The sequence below is a fragment of the Leptodactylus fuscus genome, chromosome 8, assembly GCF_031893055.1.
Source record: "Leptodactylus fuscus isolate aLepFus1 chromosome 8, aLepFus1.hap2, whole genome shotgun sequence".
Lineage (NCBI taxonomy): Eukaryota > Metazoa > Chordata > Amphibia > Anura > Leptodactylidae > Leptodactylus > Leptodactylus fuscus.
In genome coordinates this window covers 56,927,385-56,951,429 of record NC_134272.1, presented here as the reverse complement: position 1 = coordinate 56,951,429, position 24,045 = coordinate 56,927,385, and the positions used below count along the sequence as shown (strand labels likewise).

General features: G+C 41.1%; 1 protein-coding gene across 1 annotated transcript; it reads right to left on the bottom strand.

Moving 5' to 3' along the window:
• Positions 1–1,135: 1,135 nt before the first annotated feature.
• On the bottom strand, positions 1,136–22,699 carry TMEM114 (transmembrane protein 114). The gene is made up of 4 exons (XM_075285010.1): positions 22,250–22,699; positions 22,077–22,157; positions 8,572–8,709; positions 1,136–1,766 (listed from the first exon to the last, which is right to left on the bottom strand). Exons 1-4 carry the CDS (start codon positions 22,431–22,433, stop codon positions 1,537–1,539), a joined length of 633 nt encoding a protein of 210 aa, XP_075141111.1. The 5' UTR covers positions 22,434–22,699; the 3' UTR covers positions 1,136–1,536.
• Positions 22,700–24,045: the final 1,346 nt, after the last annotated feature.

Below are 24,045 nucleotides of genomic sequence, written 5' to 3'. Positions count from 1 at the left end.
TATGTTCTGGGGCTGCTTTGCTGCATCTGGCACAGGGTATCTTGAATCTGTGCAGGGTACAATGAATTCTTAAGACTATCAAGGGATTCTAGAGAGAAATGTGCTGCCCAGTGTCAGGAAGCTTGGTCTCAGTCGCAGGTCATGGGTCTTATAACAGGATAATGACCCAAAACACACAGCTAAAAACACCCAAGAATGACTAAGAGGAAAACATTGGACTATTTTGAAATGGCCTTCTATGAGCCCTGCCCCAAATCCTATTGAGCATCTTTGGAAGGAGCTGAAACATGCTGTCTGGAACAGGAACCCTTCAAACCCGAGACAACTGGAGCAGTTTGATCATGAGGAGTGGCCCAAAGTACCTTCTGAGAGGAGCAGAAGTCTCATTGACAGTTACAGGAATCGTTTGATTGCAGCGATTGCCTCAAAAGGTTGTGCAATAAAATATTAAGTTAAGGGAACCATCACTTCTGTCCAGGCCTGTTTCATGAGTTTTATTTTTAAAAGAAATTCTGTTGAAGTGAAAAGCAATGTCTGACTTTCTTTGGTTCATTTTCGTAGAATTTTGCTTTATTATTACTTTTGTCAGATTCACGTTATTTCTGTGACCATTGTGGGTTTTTGTTTTATTAAACGAGGGGCAGCAACAGTTGTGTCCATGTGTGTAGTTAGAGAAAATCCTTAAAACTCTGAAGAATTTTTAACCACTTGTAATTGCAAAAATGTTTCACTTTTAATTATATATATATATATATATATATATATATATATATATATATATGATTATGTTCATTGGATTATCGGTTTAACCTGCCTCCTGCGCCAGAGTGTGCAAGCGGAGGGTGGCACAGAGACCCGAACAGGCAGAGACCTTACACTTGTAGATCAGTTCTTAGTTCTCTAGTTCTGTGATATGCCTAGGATTTTAATCTTGCTTTTCTCCATCACTAGTTAGTATTCCTGATTGGATGGTTACTGTAGTAACTCTCATTATGTATAGTATATAGCCTGTTTCCAATCTCTATCCACGTGCAGATTTATATTGCATTTTTCCATGGTAAGGTTTATTATGGTGAATCACAGAGCTCAGGAAACCTGGATATTTTATTGCCTTATATAACCAGAAATTGACTGTGTTTCACGTTTATTATACAATTTGTGCATTCAGTTATTTCAGATGAACATAATACAAAAGTCACCATTTACACTATTGACAACTTTCAAGTGCAGTAACACTGATGATCACAAGGCACGTCCATAAACTTCTGCTGTAGGAAACAACAGGGGATACAAGGGTAACTACTATGAAGGTCTCTGAAGGTATAGCAATGACTGGTTAGCACAAAGAGTGAATAACATCCATAAATGGTTCATCTCTCACTTCGAGGTAAGCAATATGTAGCCTTCATAGAAAAGTTCTGCAATAGACCACATGATGTCCAGGACTTCTTAAACATCATCTTCGAGTTTCACATCCAAGAAAATACTAGCATAATAGTAAGATTTGGCTCCTGTTTTTGTAGTTCAGCATATAACCTAAATAACCTGATCTCGAGTTCGTTTAAGACCGGTAACTCTGGCTGCCAAAAGGAAGGCCATCCCGGTGAGCACCTCTGTGATAAAGGAAATCCACGCAAGGGCCAAGGACCATCCAAACCTTATATCGATTTCAGACAGAATTGCACTGCCTAAGGAGTACAATGCATAGTTAAAAGCTGCCGCAGAATATGCAATGTAAATGCTGATCCCAGTCAGAGTCACAAGTGCTGAGGAGAAAAAAAAAAATCTTAATTAGCAAGAAACCAAACAAAGATTAATGAATGTGTACAATTACTTAGGCATTCATAGGTGGGTACTATACACCAAGTGACAAGATGAAATATTAGTGGCACGTACCGTACCCATATGTCTTGGTGACAGGGCACCATATTCTTATCTACAAGTAATATTTCTAGTGCAAAGTTATTCCGTAATACATCATGTGTGCTGCGTACCAGAATTTTTTTTACATGTGAATCTGCGTAAAATCAGAAAATTTAGATTTTAATAGTGTAGCATCTGTTTGCGGTGTAGAGTATATATTGCTATTACATTTGTGGATGATGGTGAAATATTGCATGCCACTTTTGACAGCAAAAACCTTGGTGGATATATAGATGATGTAGTGAAGATGTGTCCTTCATTATTGTGTTTTGGCTTGCTATGTCCAGATATCCTTAGCTTTTCTGAATACAAAACAAAGTTTTAATAAGTTATTATAAAGTAGTCTTTATATGTGTCAGTGTGGTCATCCAGTGGAAGGGTGGGGGGAAGGATTTCTGCCTTCTATTGGTTTTGCTAACATGTCGTGGGATTGTTTTTATTGGTTTAAGTTGAAATTGAAGTCCTTAACCAAAATGGAGATCAGTTAAATGTGAATATGTCTGTATATAAACCTCGCACACCTTGAACTATGGTTGAATGTGGATTTTAGATACAAATGTGTGTTTTTATTTTTAGTATTGTGGTTTGCCATATTGAAGGTAGACATCTCATGGTAGTCCAACACTTCACCAATTCTGCAATTGCAAAATTGTTTGCTTTGAGTTTATACATTTGTTCCTTTAACCTGCAGTAAGGATTCAGGAAAAAATAAACACAAGTATAGTTAGGCTTGGTTCACATATGCGTTCAGGTTTTCGTTCAGGAAGCCTGCTTGGGGACTCTCCTGAACGGAAACCTATACGCATAAAAAAACAGTTACCTAAAGAAATCCATAGACCCCATAGACTATAATGGAGTCTATGTATAATGTGGTTTCTGCAGAAAGAGAGAATAGAGAGACAAGTGGTGCTTTCAGTACTTTTCTTTCCGCATGTTCCATGCGGAAACCACACGGACTCCATCATAGTCTATGGGTCTGTGGATTTCCCAGGTGATTGCTTTTTTATGCGTATAGGTTTCCATTCAGGGGGTCCCCAAGTGGACTCCCCAAATGGAAACCTGAATGCAGATGTGATCCGGGACTTACACAATAAGGCATACATAAGCAGGTGTTCTAAATTTTCATTGATCTAAAACTTAATAGCATAAGGCCTTAGGCCCAAAGAAAATTATACAATCAAAGGCATTTTTGTCACTATCATTTTAAAGTTCACTACACAAATGTCACCAAATGGATTTCCTTCAAGATTAAACACATATTTTGTGCCATTTGGATTATGAATGTTCTATTTATGATTGCTATTCACTTTCCATTCCATCAGAAGTTATCAAGGGATTTATCTCAGTACTTTGTGTTCAGACATTTCTAAAAGCGTACTGTAGGTACTGTATGTCATATTTATCCAGTATTATACGTGCTTTATTTTTCCACTCTAGTAAAATGCATTAGAAGTCACTTCTTAGAGCACTTTCTGGAAGTTTGCTAATGCTAAGAAGGCTTCTCTATCTATGGCAGGGATAACAAATGTAGCTGTACTCTATAAAATATAAGGAAACATGACAAGATTAGAATTTCATAAATAATTCAACTTCCTTAAAGCAAATATGTCATGAAAATATGGTGTCCAATCTAAAAGGTAGTACATTGTCCTGACAGGTCTAGCAATAATATTAAAAGACACAAAAATATCCTGAGTAGAGATCAGCTAAGAAGAAAGACTATAGTGGAGTCATAGTCATGAGTATGCTTTATTTAAGAGCTGCTCACTACTCTATACCTCCACACCCTCAAGTATGACTGACAGCTGACTGACAAACTAGCAGGTGACATCACTGGATAGACGTAGGGGTCAGTATGGGCAGTATACAAAGACACCTATACCAGTGACAGGTCCACATTGCTATCTATCGTGGTGCACAGACTCTTGTCAAAATCTCCTCCCCTCCAAACATCGCTGTCTGCGGAGCACTAAGCCATGTAATACAGATACCCGTCTCTACATCCAATAAACTGCATCAATTACTTTTTTATCATTGTATCATTTGCTTTCCTTCATATGCAGTATTCCGAGATTCTTTATAGATGCTCAGATTTTATCATAAATCTTCCTAGTGACTGTAGGATTGGTAGCTGTGTTGTGAAAGAAACCTGTCTCTCTATAGTGAGAAGTCTCTCTATAGTACACATGTCTTGCACCCAAGGGGGCACCTGAGATTATGAAGGGGTCTGCGAAAATGGAACAAAATAGGACGTGATCAATGGATCATCAAAATAATGATTATGGCAATAGCCCCATTCACTTGAATTGAATCTAATGTTGACATGTGGTATCTGTTGTTTTATCTGCTGGAATTTAGGGTGCTTTTCATCTTGGCCCCTTCTTTAGCAAATGCTCATAAAGGTATGGCAATGGTACTGAATGAGATGCCTGATATCAATAAAGAGACTAAATACTTTGGTGTATTTAGTGGAGGCTTGCTGGGTAGGGCCGAGAGGGTCCTGACATAGAAAGTGTAAGGATAAGCAGTGAATTGCTGAAAAAAATGCTACAATGTGTTTCCGTCATGGTTTTTTCCGCACTGCTTTTCAAAGAAATTCGTCAGATTTTTCCTCCATGGACTTCCTGCCTCTATTATACCTATATGGAAAATACCTTTGTATAGGTATAATTGACATACTGCGATGTACAAAAACAATTAGCCAGAATTTTCAGGATTATCCAAAATCCCATACACTTTGCAGATAATGAAAACTGAAATCTTAAAGACATTCTTGTCTCTTTATATATATAAAAATTAGTTTCTGTCTGTTCTTTATGCGTGCCTAGACCGATCTTCACCAAATTTGGCACACAGATACTTCAGGTGTCCAGGAAGGTTTAAGACCAGGCCACAACTCTGTCGGACATACCGTTCCGGAGATACAGTATTCCCAAAAACAATGATCGGCATTAGCCAATACAAACCTGCAAGTCTTTCACTCACATTCCAACTGCCATATACACGGTCTCTCCACATGCACAGTCTAACACTGATATCCAAACTGAGATACACGCATCAGAGGATTAGATACGTGCCTCTGCACACAGGACCACACGCCGGAGGATTAGATACGCACATCTGCACACAGTTCCTCATACCGGAGAATTATATCCGTGCATTACCACACAGTATGACACGCCAGAAGACATACCTCCCAACTTTTGAAGAACAGAAAAAGGGACAAAATGTGTGCGCTTGCCACTGCAAATTTAACTACGACCACTTTTAAGTTGACTCCACCCATTTTCATTCATTTTTCATGTGCCCCTACACAGTATAATCCTCCTACAGTCACGCGTACATTATATGTCCCCACTTTATAATGTTCCCTTCCTACTGCCCCACAGTATTAGGTCCCTCTCCTGGTGCCCCTGTTTAAAGTGGCGGAAATTAGAGGGGACATGAAACAGGGCAGCTGGAGGGGGACATTAGCAGTGGGGGTAGTTGGAGGAGGACAGTAAATTAATGGCAGATGAAGTGGGACATTAAACTGGGGGCAAGTAGAGGCAGACAGGTCCAGCTGCCTTCATGGTTTAATGCCCACTCCAGTTGTCCCCAATTTAATGTCCCTCCAGTTTCCCCTTCATCTTCCCCAGTTTCATGTCCCCCCTCCATCTCTCCCCATTCCGCTTAAAAAAAACAGTGAGACAAAAGGGTATCCGTTTTTTAAGTGGATTGGGTTTCTGTTTTTCAAGTCCACAAGTGGACCCAAAGAAGGGAAACACGATCACAGGTGTGAAGCTAGTGTCCCTTGTACACCACATCCATACATCTAATTCCTCTACCTTTCACCTGCCTATACACATACTCCAATACAAGGAGTAAAGTGGCACTGATTCTGCCATGATAACTTGCAGCAGAAACAGTCAAACAAAGACTCCCATTGAATTCAATAGGTTCCGTTTTCCACACGGAACACATGGAAATCAATGGGATTCTTTTTATCAGCGCTGATTCTGCCGTGAGTTATCATGGCAGAATCAGCGCCACTTTACTCCATGTGAATACCCCCTAATTTCCACATTCCCGCACACTACACATGTAAAGCTTCACTTTTTCCCTTTAGCCACCTCCCAATATGCAGTCTCATGTAAAAATCTTTACCCCTCTCCCCTCCCCCACCTACAACATGGGACTGCATGCAGACAGCACAATCTTCTCTGCCTGCTTCAGCTCCATCCTGCAGGCAGTCCCATGAATAAAGCAGTCCTACAATTTATGCAGTCCCATGCATTTTAATTTAAAAAAAAAGGAATAAATAGGAAGGAAATAAATATAATATAAGAAATAATAATAAAAGGAATAAAAGGAAAAAGGAATAAAAGGAATAAATACTGTCACATCAGCCACTGACTGCTATTTTCAGCGCTGAAAAAAAAGCCTCCCATTGACTTCAATGGGTCCCGCTAGCTTTTTTTCCACTAGCAGAATTTTCCGCTAGCGAAAAAAAGCCATCGGAACCCATTGAATTCAATGGGAAGCGTTTTTTTTCAACGTGGAAAATTCATCGCCAAATAAAACGACATTTTCCTCCATGTGAATGGAACCTAAGACCCGCTCTTCTGACAGTGGAGGGATATTTCTGCTGAAATTAATGGCACAGATATCTCCAGCATAGTGTTATGGTTCTGTGTATATGTATTTATTTATTTTTTTACTACAGAACCTCTTAGCTGTAGAACACTACAGCGAGGTCCACAGGCCCAATGGTGGGCAGCTGTATGTCTGAACTCAAAGTGAACTACTGAAAAGACACTGCAGCGTGAAAATCAATGTGAACTACTGCAAGACACTGCAGCCTGGACTCAATGTGAACTACTGCAAGACACTGCAGCCTGAACTCAATGTGAACAGTGTGTACTGTGCGAAACTCCATGTGAACAAGGTGCAACTAAAATCCTGCCAGTTTAGCTCACTGGCCAGGTGCACCAGTACAAGTGAAACACACACAGCTGCCAAGGGTTAATACAACCCATCTCTGAGGAAATGAAAGGTCTAGGTTTAGGACAGCTATAGGATCTGCTCCATAATTTGCAGCTCTTCAATTTAGCCTGGACACACGGCCGCAAAAACAACGACCGTGTGTATGGAACCATTAAAATATAATAGTCCACAATATTATCCACAATTGTGTATGAAAAATATGGTCATGTGCATTACAAGTTATGCTGGGTTCACACCAGCATTCGGGTCTCCGTTATCAGGTTTCCATCTTCTGCAGAAGACGGAAACCTGTTATACCAAGTCCGGCTGTGAGCGCCAGTGAGCGTTTTATGCTCTCTGAGATGAAATTGTTTTTTTTTAAACTGCATGTCCGACTCTGTGTACAGTTAAAAAAAAAAAAACGGTTTTGCCGCGGAGAGCATAAAACGCACACCAGCGCTCACGGCCGGACACTTTTCAAACCCATTCAAATGGGTTCAAACAGTTCTACACACTGGAGTATTAGATACGTGCATCTGCACACATTTCCACAAGTCAGAGGATTAGATATGCCTCACTGCACACAGTACCACAAGCTGGGTGATTAGATAGACCCCTCTGCACACAATGCCACATGCCAGAGGATTAGATATGTGCTTCTGCACACAGTACCACACACTTAGGGTTAGATACACACCTCTGCACACAGTACCACACACCGGACGATTAGATATGCAACTCTGCATACAGTATCACATGCTGGAGGATTAGATAAGCGACTCTGCACACAATACCACATGCCAGAAGATTAGATATGCACCTCTGCACACAGTATCAAACACCGGAAGATTAGATATGCCCCTCTGTACACAGTACCAAATGCCAGAAGAATAGATATGTGCCTCTGCACACAGTACAACACACCGAGGGTTAGATACATGCCTCTACACACAGTACCACAAGCCAGAATATTAGATAAGCGTGTTAGCACACAGTACCACACGCCGGAGGATTAGATACTCGCCTTTGCACACAGTACCACATGCCGAAAGATTAAGTACGCGCCTCAGCACACAGCACCACACACCAGAGGATTAGATACGCGCCTCTGCACACAGTACCACACACCAGAGGATTAGATATGCGCCTCTGCACACAGTACCACACACTGGAGGATTAGATATGCATCTCAGCACACAGTACCACATGCCAGAGGATTATACACTTGGCTATGCACACAGAACCACATGTCAGAGGATTAGATACACAGCTGAGCACACAGTATCACACATCTGAGCTGTACTCCAGGGTTACATAGAAACGCAGCCATTGTTTTTCTTCACTGCTGTATGTCAGCTTTAAAGGGGCAGGGTGCTGTGAATGACACTGTTACACAAGGTCACATACACACAGCTTTACTTCAGGTCTCCATAACAACCAATTGCAGGTTTGTCACTGATATCCAAAATGAGATACACATGATCACATGACACTTATGGACAAAATACACCAGTGCAAAACTGGGCAATTCTTATGGGGCCACTACACAAACAAAAAATCTAATATACCCGTGCGAAGCCGGGTCCTCCTGCTAAAATAAAATCACAATTAATGTAATTACATAGACTTATGTAATTATAATAGGCGGTTGTAAATACAAATAGCATTAAATGTATACTTTACCTCCAAAAAGAAACAGCATCCCTGTCAGGAGAAGAAGTAGGTATGCCCTTGCAAGTATACTAACAAAACCAGTCATTCCTCCAAATATCATCAGAATCAGACTGAGAGGTAATAATATGACTAATGTCCCATGCATACCTGAAAAAAAAAAAACATGTTTATTACTGACAAATAATGATTTCAAGTTCGAGATGTTAATGTGGAGCGCATAACTACGCCATTAAACCTCCTTTCCATTTACATAATTCTGAGCCTGAATAATTGAATGAGTAATAACACAATGGAAATGCTTAAAATATAAATTACATTCTGAATGAGATAATGCGTTTAACCTTCTGCAGTATCTTATTGTGGGCAATTAAAACATTTACTTATTGGGACTCTGCTCATGGTTATTGTGATGTTAAAGAAACAATCCAGGTTTTTTTTCTTGGTAAAATAATAAGTGGCAAAACTATCTACAGGGCCCCTGAAATAAGGGGGCCTGGACCTGCTGCCAATATCTCTGGCCCAGTAGCCACCATCATCACTCACTACCCTCTCCAGGGGCGTAACTGCAAGAGATGCAGAGGGTGCAATTGCACTGTGGCTCAGGAGCCTTAGGGGGCCCTTAAGCACTGGCATCAGTATTAAGATCACAGCTTCCACCTGCCCATAAGCCAAGGAGATCCACAGATTACCCCTAACCACACTAAGGTTGATTAAACTCCTTAGCAACCCTAACCATCACTGTCAAGCGTTCACTGTAAGGATGAGGTAGGGGGCCTCCGGACAAAAGATTATACTGGGGTCCACAAGACCTTGGTTATATCACTGACCTTATCCACTCCCTGTGCAGACTGCCTATGTTTCAATATGTGGCCCTTAGTCTAAAAAAATTGGGTCATTCCCTCCTGCCCCACACCAGAAGAGGAGTGAAGAGAAGCCATTAGTAAATGAGCTGGCGGAGGGGTAAATGTGGCAACGGAATGGCCACCACCTACTCCCCCATAGTTATTTTCTGTAAGACTGCAATACTATAGGATTCTATGGTATAAACAATCCGATGGTTACTCATTCAAGAAACATAAGGGGTTAAAAAAAAAACTGTTCAAATGTGCAAAATCGAAAATTTAAATCTTTCCTCATTTTACAGATAAAAAATGAATTAAACAAATTGGGGAAAGTTTACCATTATGAGAATTTCAAAGTCAGTTTTCTTGGAGTCCATGAAACACCATTGTGTTGGTGTAATTTGCATCAAATGATAATGTTTGGTAAATTAGATACATCTGTAAGTCTGACACGCCAGTCGTGAATTATTATTCCACTTCTTATGCCACTGACTGGAGCTAGTTTGCAAAAAGATTTTATTTTAAAAAATTGCAATTGATAAGTCTAGGCAGTTAGATAGGCTAACCATGCTCACTTTCCCACCCACTTTTGAAAAGTGGAGAGAGTTGTTCCGAAATTTAAAAAAAAAAAAAAATTTGCGTAAATGAGCTCAATATGGTGCAAGTCCCTGCTTTGCAACTTTTTATGACAGAATTTTAGAATGCAGAGATGAATAAATTCCTTCCATTAGATATTCCAATGTCCAAAAATTCCAGCTCCAACTATAAAGATATAAAAAATTTTATCTCATACAGTAAAATCCATCATGGAAAATTTAATTTAATGCTAAAATCCCAACTCCTACTCTGCATCCGTCAATAGATTCTCCTCCACTAATTGTGGCACAATTGTATTTTTTTTCTTTAACCCCCTTTGTTCCCAATGAATAATTTGTGTTAGTGTCAACACAATTAGGCTCTATACTGTCAGGTGGGTGGTCCCTGTCTGTCATCTACAGCTCAGGACAGCCCAACTAAGAGAGCCTTGCTTGAAAATGGTGCAGACTAAAGAAAATAATCCAACTGTGCCGGAATCGATGGATGAAAGGATGAAAAAAGTTGGAGTTGGTTGAGGTGGTGAAAAGTTTACTTAGACTTAGAATTTTCTAATATGCACAATCCAAATTCAATTTAATTAGGGGACATGGAACCCGATTCTCGTGACTGGTGGCGGTCCCAGCAGTGAGACCCTCAGTGATCACTCACATACCACATATGCTATTATTGAGCAACACCCCCTTACAAAAATACATTGTGCATTGTGCTGATTTCACAATCACGAAAAAAAGGAATATAAAATGCCTATATATATGAAGATTGCTGACCATTCATATCAACACACTTAACTAAAGTTAAATGATATTACTCTATAGAGAAGACGTTGTCAAGACATGACAGAGATGAATGGACCCAGAGAAAACCATTTAAAGGCTATTCATGTGTAAACCACATGAGCAATGTTATCAGAGCAGCATAAGCTATAGTGATTAATCTGCGAGTGGTGGGCCAGAATACGGATGTGGTTATATGCTGCTCTTTATAGCCACAGCATTGATTAACCCCTTAGGGACCTTTCAGGAGTATTTTCTAAATTGCAGCCTTCCAAGAATCACCATCTTATTTTCCTGTCAATTTAACTATATGAGGCTATAGGATGGCTTTTTTAGTGGAATAATTTCTATTTCATAATGGAATTGCCTTAACAATCATATACTATACAGATGTGTTCATGTTTACCTTTAATTTCATTAAGGGCAATGCTATTTCATGAAACCAAAACAATATCATAAGTTTAAAGAAAAGTAAGTCCGAAATCAAAACAAAAACGTAGCTAAAATGGAACGTTTAGTAACTAAGTACATATAAAACCACAATGAGTGACTCAGAAAACAGAAAACTACATAATCTAGGGAATGTCCCTTGAATAATGTTTCCAGAGGTTAGGGTTCAAGTTGTGGCACCGTAATACACTATCATTCCCTCCTTGTTGCTGGCAGTCCAGCATAACAGGGGTTACTCTCTTTGCAGCCTACGGGCGTCAGTCAGTCTTCTGGCTGACCGTGGTGTCAGCCTATGAGCACCTGGCTTGGGCACCTGGGCTTACTGATCAGGCCCGCCTTCCCTCCATTTAAGTTAGCAGGTTTGTCAGCCTGGTGCTCTAGCCTCAATTCCAATTTGTGCATGTCTGTGCAAGACATTAGTAGGGTTCCTAATGATCCTGTACAAGTGTAAAGATGTATTTTGGGCAGTTAGCTGCCTTCTGTTTCGTTGGTGGGAATTGTATATTCCTGAGGGAACTCCTACCTCAGCTTGTCAGCTTCCTGGCTGTGCTGCAACAGCAGATAGCAGTAGTGGGTACGGCCCAGAAAGCTACTGGGGGCACATGGTCATAGTTTATGTTAGTCTAGCTGTGAAACAACTGCTAGACTCTGAATTCATTTGCGGCTGCTCTGTGCTGCAGAGGCAGCTTCTTTGTAAGGTAACAGGTAGCACGCAGTTGGTGGTGTAACCCGGCAGTGAAGTTAACTGTTGGGTCTCATTCACACCAGGGTGCCCTCGGTTCAGAGCCCAGTTGGCTATTATTTATTTATTATTTTTTTAGAACGCACAAGAGAAAAAGTGGCACTATCACTAAATCATAGAGGCATATTCACACTGCATTGCTATATACTGATGTGCATTAATGGTCACTTATAAACTCCCTGAGTGGTGTTCTTCTTCCCAAGAAAAATATATAGCATAGAAAAAGAAAAATAGAAATACGGGGGGCACTCACCCAGACAAAGTGTTTTCTTAAAATCTTGATCCTTTATTTCGAAAACATTAGTAAAACAAATAGGGAGGGAGCGACTGCACACACAGCAAGGCAACAGCCGTTTCGCGCCCGATGGGCACTTTCTCAAGCCAAATGTGTGACCTGTGTGAAGTGTGTGTCACACTTTTGGCTTGAGAAAGCGCCCATCAGGCACAATACGGCTGTTGCCTTGCCGTGTGTGCAGTCGCTCCCTCCCCATTTGTTTTACTAATGTTTTCCAAATAAAGGATCAAGATTTTAAGAAAACATTTCGTCTGGCTGAGTGCCCCCCATATTTCTATCTTTCTTTTATTATTTTTTTATTAGCCTGCTGACCGTAATACTCATCAACCATCACAACCATCAGCCACCTCCCATCTATACATTATAGCAGCATTTACATTTTCCTTTACTTCTCTATTAGAGCCCAACCTGTTCACAACATGTCTGTACACTGTGAGAAGGAGACAGACAGAGTGCTGGAGTCACGGTATATCTCCTCCAGATTTCTAACTTACGTGTGGTCCAGTGCAGGTCTTGAATAGGCCTAAGCCCCAAGTGTGGGTCCTGGGCTCATTACTGGTCCATAAAATGCTGCAGAGCCGGCACTTCACAGCAGATCTTGGGAGCGACAGGAGGTACTTGGGTGTGCACTGATACTGTGTTTGCAGAGACAGTATTGTGCTCTTTTTCTTGATTCATGTAGCTGGTAGTAAGCCACACGTACAGTTAGTACTTATTGTTTAGTTAGTGCTCAGACGAGCAGGATTTTGTTTCACACTGTTTTTGCTTGAAGTTAAGGCTGTATTTTATTTTGCTCATTTTGTGCCTGCTGTGTAGGTTTATTTATTCTGCTGTCTTCTTTAAATAAACCGGTTTGCTACAGATTTTGTGCCCCTGTCTTTGACTGGTTAGGTCTGCACCATTGCTGCTACTGAGCTACCTTTCTCACAACACACAAGCTTCCTATCATCCCCTTCCTCTGTCAGTATATATTGTAGTGCATTGAAATGCTCAGATTTGTGAAGTGTTATCGCTTGTCTACCCTAGAGAAGCAAACTGCTGCTTTTGGCCTTGGTTCTAGGATCAGAGCTTTCTGTGATGCCATCTGTTTCTTCATGGGGTATGGCTGTCATTGGCTGTGCTCTTGTGGGCATCACTGCACCTCACCTGTCAGTTTATACCTGTGCTTCCAAATGCCTAATCATTTTATTTTGCTTTTGCATTCAAAAAATCTTTTTGACTTTATTAATAAGCTTTTTTTATTTCATATTATAAAAAAAAAACTTAGACAAAATAGACAAAGTTTGGTAATTTTTCATTTTTTACTAAACTTATGTTGGAATTTTTTATTTTTTCTACAGCTGTCAATTTTGTAATAGTGACAACAGTCAATTCAATTTTGAAATGTCAGTTCTTTATTGAGAGAACATGACAAAATAACTGTTGGTTATGACTATGCTTGATATGACAATACATCTTAATATCTTTGCCCATCCTGCCAGCATTGATCTGTATGTTCCTTGCAAGCTCAAGATGAAACTGATGTGATGTATACCACAGCCTCCTGTTATAAAGAGGACTGTGGGTGACACACAGAATTCCCCATGGTGTGAGTCATAAGATCGAAGGCAATAGGAAATGAAATTAAATGGGTGTTCCAACAGTTTCTAACTGCTACGGAGTCTTAAAATGACAAACTCTGCATACTCACCTCTCCGTTTGGCAGGGAATCCAGCAGAGAGCCCCCATTCACGTCCCTGAAGTTCATGACCTTGGCCCACATGTAAACAAGTCAGCCCAAATGGAGACTCTTTTCTATGAGTTTTTGAGCCTCTGCAGAGGTTAAAAAAAATTAAGTGGACTTGGCCATTCTAGAACTCTAAGGGGGCGTTCACACTACCGTCAGTGTCCGACAGGTAGTGTCCACTCTTAGTGTCCGTTCAAAATCTGGCACGGACATTAGGAGCGGACACTAGCTGAGTCCATGACACTTGTCATTCATTTAAATGGTGATCGGGTGCGTTCTTTTGCACTCCGTGCCCTTCCTTCACTGTCCGCATGTAAGGATGGTGTAGGTTTTTTCTGTCCGCTTGAAAAGTCGGACATCTTTACAAGCGCATAGTGAAGGACGGGCATGGAGTGCAAAAGAAAGCACGGTAGTGTGAATTCAGCACACTATCGGCTTTCACATTCTGTACCCCCCGTGAAGAGCTATCGGTGCCGGTACCGTAGCTCTTCACTGTCAGAAGGGTGTTTCTGACAGTCAGTTAGGAACGCCCTTCCTCACAGCAGAGTCTATTGCACTGTACTGTGAGAGGGGGCGTTGCTTACCGCTCAGCGCTGATGCTGAGCGGTGAGGAATGTCCCCCCCCTCCCCCCCCCAGTACTCTTTTATGGACAAGTTCCATCAGGAGGGGAGGGGGCGTTCCTCACTGCTCTCACAGTACAGCGCAATAGATGCTACTGTGAGGAAGCGTGTTCCTGACTGACTGTCCGAAACACCCTTCTGGGAGTGAAGAGCTACGATACCGGCACCGATAGCGCTTCACTGGGTGCATAGAATGGAAAGTCGGCTTTCTAGCGGTATATAAAACCACATGGGCCGGATGTGGTGAAAGGTTCATTATAGCTTTCAGAACATGACCATGAAGAAAATGAAAAACGTGAGTTTTTTAGCTTTCTGTCAATGAATCTTTTTGATATAGCCAGTTGTACTTTTAATAGCATTATTCTGGGTTGTCTATAACTTATTAGCTAAATCCTATTAACTTTTATATGAACTTTGTTACCGTTATTCTGCAGGTCTGTCCAGTTATGGAGATACCTAAATTATTAATTTCATGTTTTGGTAATTGTATATCACAAAAACTTTTTCTTTTTCATGGCTATCTTCTAAAAGCCATAACGTTTTTTTATTTTCCCATCAACTAAGATCTTGTTTGGTTTTTTTTGCTGGAGTAGCCATGATTTTTAGTCATACATTCTGGGATACATATGACTCTGATCACTTATTATTCCTTTTTTATGGAGATGAGGTGGTCACAAAACTAAATCTCTGCTATTGTTTGTTAGCTATTTTTAGTATGGTGCTCACAGAGTAGTACAGTATATAATGTCTATGGACTTTGTCACATGGCTGTGACATTTTTCACAGCACCAACACCCTGAGGGAGAGAAACTTGGTTAACTGACTTGTGGTCTCGTGGTGAGAAGCGCAAGTATAGCACATACTGTATATTTATACATCTTCATTTATGTGTTATTAACAGTATAATCAATATATCACAATATTGTTGGAAGGGTGCATCGGCTATATTACATTTGGACGTGAACTATCAATAATTATTAGAGCTGAACGAGCAGTACTTGATCGAGTAGGTATTCGATCGAATACTACGGTATTCGAAATACTCGTACTCGATCGAGTACCACTCGCTGTTCGAATGTAAAAGTTTGATGCAGAACCAGCATTGATTGGCCAAATGCTATACAGTCGGCCAATCAATGCTGGTTCTTCTCCTACCTTTAGAAGTCTTCTCTATGCAGCTTCCCCGCGTCGTCTTCCGGCTCTTCTGGCTCTAAATTCACTCTGCCAGGCATCAGGCCTGGACAGAGCCGACTGCGCATGTCCGCTTGTAGTGTGGGCATGCGCAGTCGGCTGGAACCTCTGCAGTGATGTGCGGGGGTTGCCGTCTCCTCCTGACTCGGACATGGAACTTCGGGTTTCAGGCTATTGAAGGAGGGCTCTGGCTCTGGTCCGCTGCTGACTATTCAGTTGTACCTAGTGTTCTAGTAGTAAGCACTATCCTGTTATTCAATTGATTGTTTTTTGATCCATTGCCTTGACCTTTGACCTTGCCTTTGTCTCCTGATTTTGTACTGTGCCTGCTCCTGTTTATGACACCGGCTTGTCTCTAGACCTCTGCTTCATGAACACCGTTTTTTACTGCGCTACCTCTCCTGTTACCGACTTGGCCTGCCTGATGTTCCCTTTGAATTTTCCTTTGTACTGTGCTGCCCTCTTGTTGACAACCTGGACTGTATGACTACGATGTACTCTCTGCTGCCACGTGCTGACCACCTGCCTCAGTCTTCTGGATCCTTGGACCTACACCGAAACCCAAAACGTCTGTTGATAAGGGATCTCAGTGTCTGGTTTACTGTGATTTGTGATGCCGCTATGTGTTTGGCATTTCTCCTCCCAGAAGTGCAGCCAAGTGCAAGCCATCTGGAGCTCTGGTGAACACCATTGTGGCATTGGAGTTGGTGCAGCCCAGGGGTTGTTGGACATACAGCGCTGTGTTGACCATTTAAAGGAATTCTACTATTAAAATCAATTTTTTTTCTCATTGACAAGTAGGAATAGCCTTAAGAAAGGCTATTCTTCTCCTACCTTTAGATGTCTTCTCCGCGCCACCGTTAGGTATAAATACCGTTTTTTGTCGGTATGTAAATGAGTTATCTCGCAGCACTGGGGGCTGTCCCCAGCGCTCAAACAGCACTGGGGGCGCCCCCAATGCTGCGAGAGAACTCTCCAGCACCGCCTCCATCTTCTTCTGGAATGGCCTCTTCACGCATCTTCCTCTGGAGGTCAAACTTCTAGGCCTTGAGCAGAGCTGACTGCACATGTAAGTACGTAAGTAAGCAGCCATTTTCTTGTGGCCTGTAGGCATGCGCAGTCAACTCTGCCCGAAGCCCAAGGCGTAGAAGTTTGACCACCAGTGCCGGAAGAACACGCGACAAGAGAACTCATTTGCATACCAACGGAAACCAGGATTTATACCGAATGGCGGCGCGGAGAAGACATCTAAAGATAGCAGAAGAATAGCCTTTCTTAAAGCTATTTCTACGTGTCAATGAGAAAAAAAAAATGATTTTAATGGTAGAATCCCTTTAAATCGTTGTATCTAGTACTGGTTCTTACTTCAGCTATGAACTGCATCTGCTATCGTAACACCTTAGTTTTAAGCAGTGAGTATTGATCTCACATAAGATTAGACCAGAACAGAGCAGATAAATGGGCAATGCTATTTACACTACCTGCATTACTAATGTGCCAGCTGATTAATTTTTTTGACAGGGCATCTTTAGGGCAAGGCCACATATGGCCACGATGCAGCCAGGATGTGGCAGAAAATCACATGACCAGTCACCACTAATTTTTATTAGATTATGAAAAAATGATGACTTAATGTTCCTTCACAGTTAATGACAATACAGTTGGGCAGGTATGACTTGTCCATGTATTTTTTCAGCTAGTTTAACCCTAAACAATATTAGCCTTCCCATGCTGAGTGCTTTGGTAAGTGGCAACTGATAACTTATGTGCGTGTCCTATAAATTCTGCCTCATATGTAACTGGAGGGGAACATGTGACTGCTGGTGCATGTATTATACCACATATGAGATTAAAGGGGTTGTCCCATCACAAGGATCCTATCTATACTGCTTGTTAATGTGGATGTAAAACTTTTCCTAAATACATTGCTTCAGCAAAACTGCTTTGTTTGTCCACTATTTTACTTTATTCAATTCTTTGTGGCCACAGCCCTGACTTAGCTGCTCATGAGTCAAGTGATGTATCGGCTGCTCTGAGGGGGGGAGGAGGGGTTAAGTGCAGGGGAGCAAGCCTGTGTATCTAGCTATTCCTGTGTCTAAACCACGTAACCTAGGTCCTGCACTCAGATAGGGGAGAGGATCTGCTTTCATTTCTTCTGTTCTCCCAGTTATCAGGCTAGCTAATTCAATTGTGTTCATTATGGCAGAGACAGGCAGTCTCTGTATGTAACACAGAATGGAGTTGCTGCTGCATGTACTTCATAGTCCAATATGGGTGGGCGGAGCTACATGTGAATTTGGGGACAGAGCTAAACGGCAGGTTGCATGTGAAACCCCGCCCACCAAATGATGCAAGAAACCAGGAAGAAAGAAGATTTTACAGCAGTAAAGACTGGTGATTATGTGAGGTGGGAATACCCCTTTAATGACCTCGTAATAATGGACTGCAAACAAGGGGGGAGCAAGTAGATAAGAGGAAATGGGGAAACCTGTTCATCCTCATCCTCCTTTTCCACACTGAGGACAGTGCAAATTTAACCTCCTCTGTGTGTTCTTTTACCTCCCGAATTTAGGAGTATTGGAAAAGGCTTGTATTCAGGAGACCCACTGCTTTGCTCAGTTTTAGAGATGTAACTGTACCTCCTATAGAGGGAAAGGTCTTCAAAAAGTTGCCACCAGTGAAAATGTTATTTCAGTAGATAAAGCACAGTGTTGCTCCTGGGACTGACTCGAGACATGTATCATAAATCATTTAAGTGACAGCATTAAAAAAAAACCTGTTTAGCTTTACTAAAACAAAAGCCAGCAATCCCATAACTAGCTTATACTGCTGCAGGTCTGGGTCTTATCTACTGAACAGATCCTCTTCCTGACATTAACCTGCTAAAGGCACCTACATCCATGAGATGAGAAGTTACAGTATTGTACAGAGTGAAGTATCAGAGTCAGGATCAGAATTAGAAATTAAGCTGAAGATGATCTAATATGGACAAGGTAGTGCTGATCTGGGCCGCCAAAAGGACATACTGACCTATTCTATACTCAGCTCCATCTACTGCACATGAGATGGAAACAGAGTAGTTCGAGTGTCAAATGGGCATAGACTGCACCTGTTGGGAAACATATTGATCGCATAAAGAGGAAGCTTTCCTGGTAAACAGGCTCATATTTAATATAGGCCAAGCTATTCTCAGAGCTAACCCTTTATCATGACGTCTATTTAGCTTCTATAGTGACTTTTTTTCTTATGTTTGGGGGTTGTAGCTTAGCAGGGGATGCATGTTTCCCTTAGTTACAGTCAGTGGCGTAACTAGGAATGGTGGGGCCCCGTGGCGAACTTTTGACATGGGGCCCCCCCGACACCGAAGATCTCGACCGAGTCCCTCCTACGCATTCCTGCGCGCTCTATTATGTTCCATAGTGGCCCCTGCACACAGTATTATACCCAATAGTGGCCCCTGCACACAGTATTATGTCCCATAGTGGCCCCTGCACACAGTATTATACCCAATAGTGGCCCCTGCACACAGTATTATCCCCAATAGTGGCCCCTACAGGACTAAATAATGTCACGTCACCCGCTGACCGCTATACCAGGACAAATTGTGGATAAAAAATCTGGTCATGTGCATTACAATTTAGTAACTCCATGTGTCTCATATTAATAGCAGTTAACCCCATCATCTCCCTCACATTAACCCCTGTGTGCCTCACCATAAGAGTTACTGATATGTGAGAGACATGGAGGTAATAATAAAGTATCTTCATTATTATTACCTCCATGTCTCTCACATATCAGTAACTCTTATGGTGAGGCACAGGGGTTAATGTGAGGGAGATGATGGGGTTAACTGCTATTAATATGAGGCACATGGAGTTACTAAAACACAAGTAATCACCCCATATGCCTGACATTAATAAGTAACCCCAGTACGTACCTGTGTAGCTTTAGTTTCACTTTCCTTCTTCCTTTATTCCTCCAGTAGAGGACAGAAGGAGCTCGGCAGGGATAAGCCCCGCCTCCTCCTCTCATTGGTCGGCAGAGGACAGCAGAGAAAGGGAGGGGGGAGAGAGGGGGAGCGTCCTGAAGCGCTGACAGGAGCCAGAGCTGCAGCTCCTGTGTCTCAGCCGTTGCTGCAGCTTCGGGGCCCCCTGTTGGTGGAAAGTATTCCACCAACAGGGGGCCCCGATCATTATACTCGGGGGTCCGAAAAGACCTCCGAGAATAATGATAGCAGCGGTAGCAGCTGTCACCGGGCCCCTAATGTCCCGGGCCCTTGTGGCAGCTGCTACCGCTGCTATGGTGGTAGTTACGCCACTGGTTACAGTTCTCCTGCAGACTGAAGCTAGTTTCCCTCCAGCTTTTCCATTTTACTTTATTGATTTTTTCTTCTACCTGTATATATCTTCTGTGGCTATATACATGATGCTACTATAGAAGGGTGTTTTGGTGCTCTGAGGTCATTTCTGGTCTCATTGGAGAATACAACCATTATCCACTACATTTTAGAGTTTACTCCATGCCTTTAGCAATGTAAGTTATTTCTCAAGAGTAACTTTTTCTTATCTATTTTAACATAACCTGTGAGGAGTGAAATACTCAAGTAACACAGGTATGTAGAGTTTATCTCATGTGAACCATAGAGCTTGCTGCTGCTTCAGACTCATTGATTGTTGATCTAATCCAGGGGTAGGAACCTTCGGCTTTCCAGCTGCTGTGAAACTACAACTCCCAACATGCTCCATTCATTCCATGGGAGTTCCAAGAACAGCAGAGGAAGTATGCATGCTGGGAGTTGTAGTTTTGCATCAGCTAGAGAGCCGTATGTTCCCTACTAGAGATGAGCGAACACTGTTTGGATCAGCCGATCCGAACAGCACGCACCCATAGAAATTAATGGAAGCACCTGTGACGCCGGCTAGCCGCTGGCAAAGTCAGCGTCACAGGTGCTTCCATTAATTTCTATGGGTGCGTGCTGTTCGGATCGGCTGATCCAAACAGTGTTCGCTCATCTCTATTCCCTACCCCTGATCTAATCCCTACTTGCATGTTGAATTAAACCATTTATTTTGCAATAATATTGGTGTGCTGCCATTTTTCCAATTCCTTAGTTTCTATATCATATAGACGGTTTAGACACATGGTTTTGGTATAGTTGCAGCTTTGCAATTTGTTTTGATTCTCTAAAGTGATGATCAGTCATTGTTGTACTGTAACCTTGCCCTATTGCTTGTCACTTTCTCAGTATTCTAGCCACGAAGTAGTAACTTGTCATCACAGGATTGTTTTCACCAAGACATTGACTTACCAGTAACCAAAGCATCTAGATGCTATAGTATTTATACCATAATATGCTGCAGCATACAGATTGGTGACCTTTATTTACTTGCTATTTGCTTACTTATATGGCACCTAAATCCCAAGTGGATGTTCTGGGATACGTTATATTAGTAAGGAACAGTGGTCCTGCATTTTTATATATTTAATCATTTAGAATCACTATAGTTGTGCTTGTTAAAAATGTATGTCATTTTTTAAATTAGATTTTATTATCTAAACAATACACAAACAATAGGTGTAAATTATCTTATGTACAATAAACATTTCAATATTTATTTTATTATTATTTTATATTTGTCTTATTGCTTCTAGTAATATTTGTAAGTTAAATGAAAAATTGAAATACATTTGCTGAAATAATATAAATTCTGACATTTCCTTGCAGCACTACCAGGTGCCTGCAGGTGGCGATGCAACACAAGTTAAAATAAAATGAAATTATCACCTTCCCTATACACATCAGAACATTATTTTGTCCTACAAAAATGGATATAAAAAGCTATATAGGTAACCAGGATAAAGTATATTGTATTAAAAAACATTTAAAATAATGTTTAGGAAACTGGAATTCTATTCCTCTATTAGGAGATGCATTACATAGTTATTACCATATTTTCTTTAAAAATCCAAAATATTCATAGTCATAGAAATAAATAAAATATATACCTTAATTAAGTATTCATGGTTTCTATGTAAATAAGAGATGTTGAATTTAAATGGAGCTTAATCTTGCACATCGTTTACTCTCAGCATAGCTATTACATGTTAATTATTGGAAATGATTCTAGCATAGGACTCCTGCAGAAACTGCCTATTACTATTCCATTTCAGGCGGTAATGTGCACTTTCCTCTATAGTAATAGAAAAAAAAAACACACAATGTTTTTCTCTGCAAATACATAAAATAATAAAATATATATTAAAAAAATCAACTCACTTAAAAGTTGTTTTTGCGGATCTGTAAAGTTTAAGTTACCATGCCAGAATGGATTTATCAAGGGGGAACATTTGTCCTTAACTAGAAGAGAAGGAAGGTAGAAGAGGTAACAATAGAAGTGAGTGATACAGATCTGGTAACATAGACATGCACACAAGATTGATGGTACTTACATTTACACATTCGCCATAGTCCTGAGTGTGAGCTCATGCTCTCTGAAAAGTTGTTCTTTATTTCCAATTTGGAAGCATCAATAATATACCAAAAATCTGTTCCAATGGCAACCACCAAAAATATAAAGCTCAAAATACCCACAAAGGCAACAAAAACAGACAAGATACTCAACTTGAGCTTCATTGTAGATAGGAATTGCAATATATATATACAGTACTCCAGTAGGTTAGCAGTCTTGGGGGTAGTAGATTTCCATGTAGTCTTTTTCCATTAGGGTAAAACAAACCTCATCTTGTCCCATCAGTACCACAGCAAAATCTGTCTTCTTCTAGGTTCAAACAGCTCCAGTGATGTTATAGTTCAGCCAGTGGCAGGAATGACAATTCAGCAGACACAGATCGGAGCATGCAACAAGCTGAGCACTGAAAGCTTTCCTGGTCTCACTTCTAAATAAGCCAGACATGGAGAAGGCAGAGATGAATACAATCCTGTGAGCTGCTAATGCACCGCACATGTAAATGGTTTTTCAAAGAGTGCCCTTGTATCCTGCCAATGGCAAAACAAAGAGAAATTTCTAATGAATTTAATTGATCACTTGTAGATCATATAGAGTAGTTGGATCAAACCATTCTCTCATTTATGTATTACCGTATGGCTGTTAGGAATGATAAAAGCTCATGAAATATGTATTGTTCCTTATTGATCTGGTTGTAGTACGTCTTATGTTTCATAGAATAAAACTCAACCTTAAGACCCCTTTGCAATATGCCATTATATTGATTTATTTCATATAATTGCATTGTTTTACAACCTAAGGGTGCATTCACACTGAGTAAACGCTAGCTTATTCTGAACGTAAAACACGTTCAGAATAAGCGGCGTCTAAAGCAGCTCCATTCATTTCTATGGGAGCGGGGATACGAGCGCTCCCCATAGAAATGAATGGTCTGCTTCTTTCACTCCGTGCAGTCCCATTGAAGTGAATGGGAAGTGTTCGGCAGCCCTGCTGTAACGCCGGTGTGTACGGCTCTCATACACGCCCGGCGTTACTCAGTGTGCATGCACCCTTAGGCTCAATAACAATATATAGGGCTGTATATAGTTGTATACATGTATATAACATTCACCCAGCTGACCCTAAATAATAGCAATGACTTTCAACTTACAGACTGAACACTCTAGGGAGTCTGTCACCAGAACCCAGTCCCAACATTACATAGGTTAGGGTCCAATGAATCCAACAATGTTTCCCTAGTGGTCCAATAACTGATTTGTAAGATATCACTGTTTTTGTCCATATCCCAATGAGCTCTTTGGAGCAAGAAGGGCATTACTGCTTAGGGCTCGTTCACACGGAGTAAACGCGCCACGCAATGTTAACGCAGCGTAATCGCGCACCGTAAAAAAAAGCGGCGTACACGCGCCGTAAATGCGTCACATTGCGCGGCGCGTTTACTCCGTGTGAACGAGCCCGTAAATTACCTCTTTGGAGCAGTGGTAACAACATCATTGCTCAAAAGATTTTATTTGCAGATTTACAAAAACAAGGTGGTATCTTGGCAATGAAGGCACCAGTTCACAAGGAGAACACTATTTGATTCAGGTGACCCTAAATGGGTTGTCTCATATTGTTAGCATATACCACCAATGTCCAATAGGCAGAGACCTTACTGATAACACCTCTGTATTGGACACTTCCAGTTTTTTCTAGAGATCATTGTGAGTCTTAGTGACAGCGAAAGTCTCTACTAAAGCTACAAGGTCATCTGTGTTAGTTGAACATTTGGGGATTCCG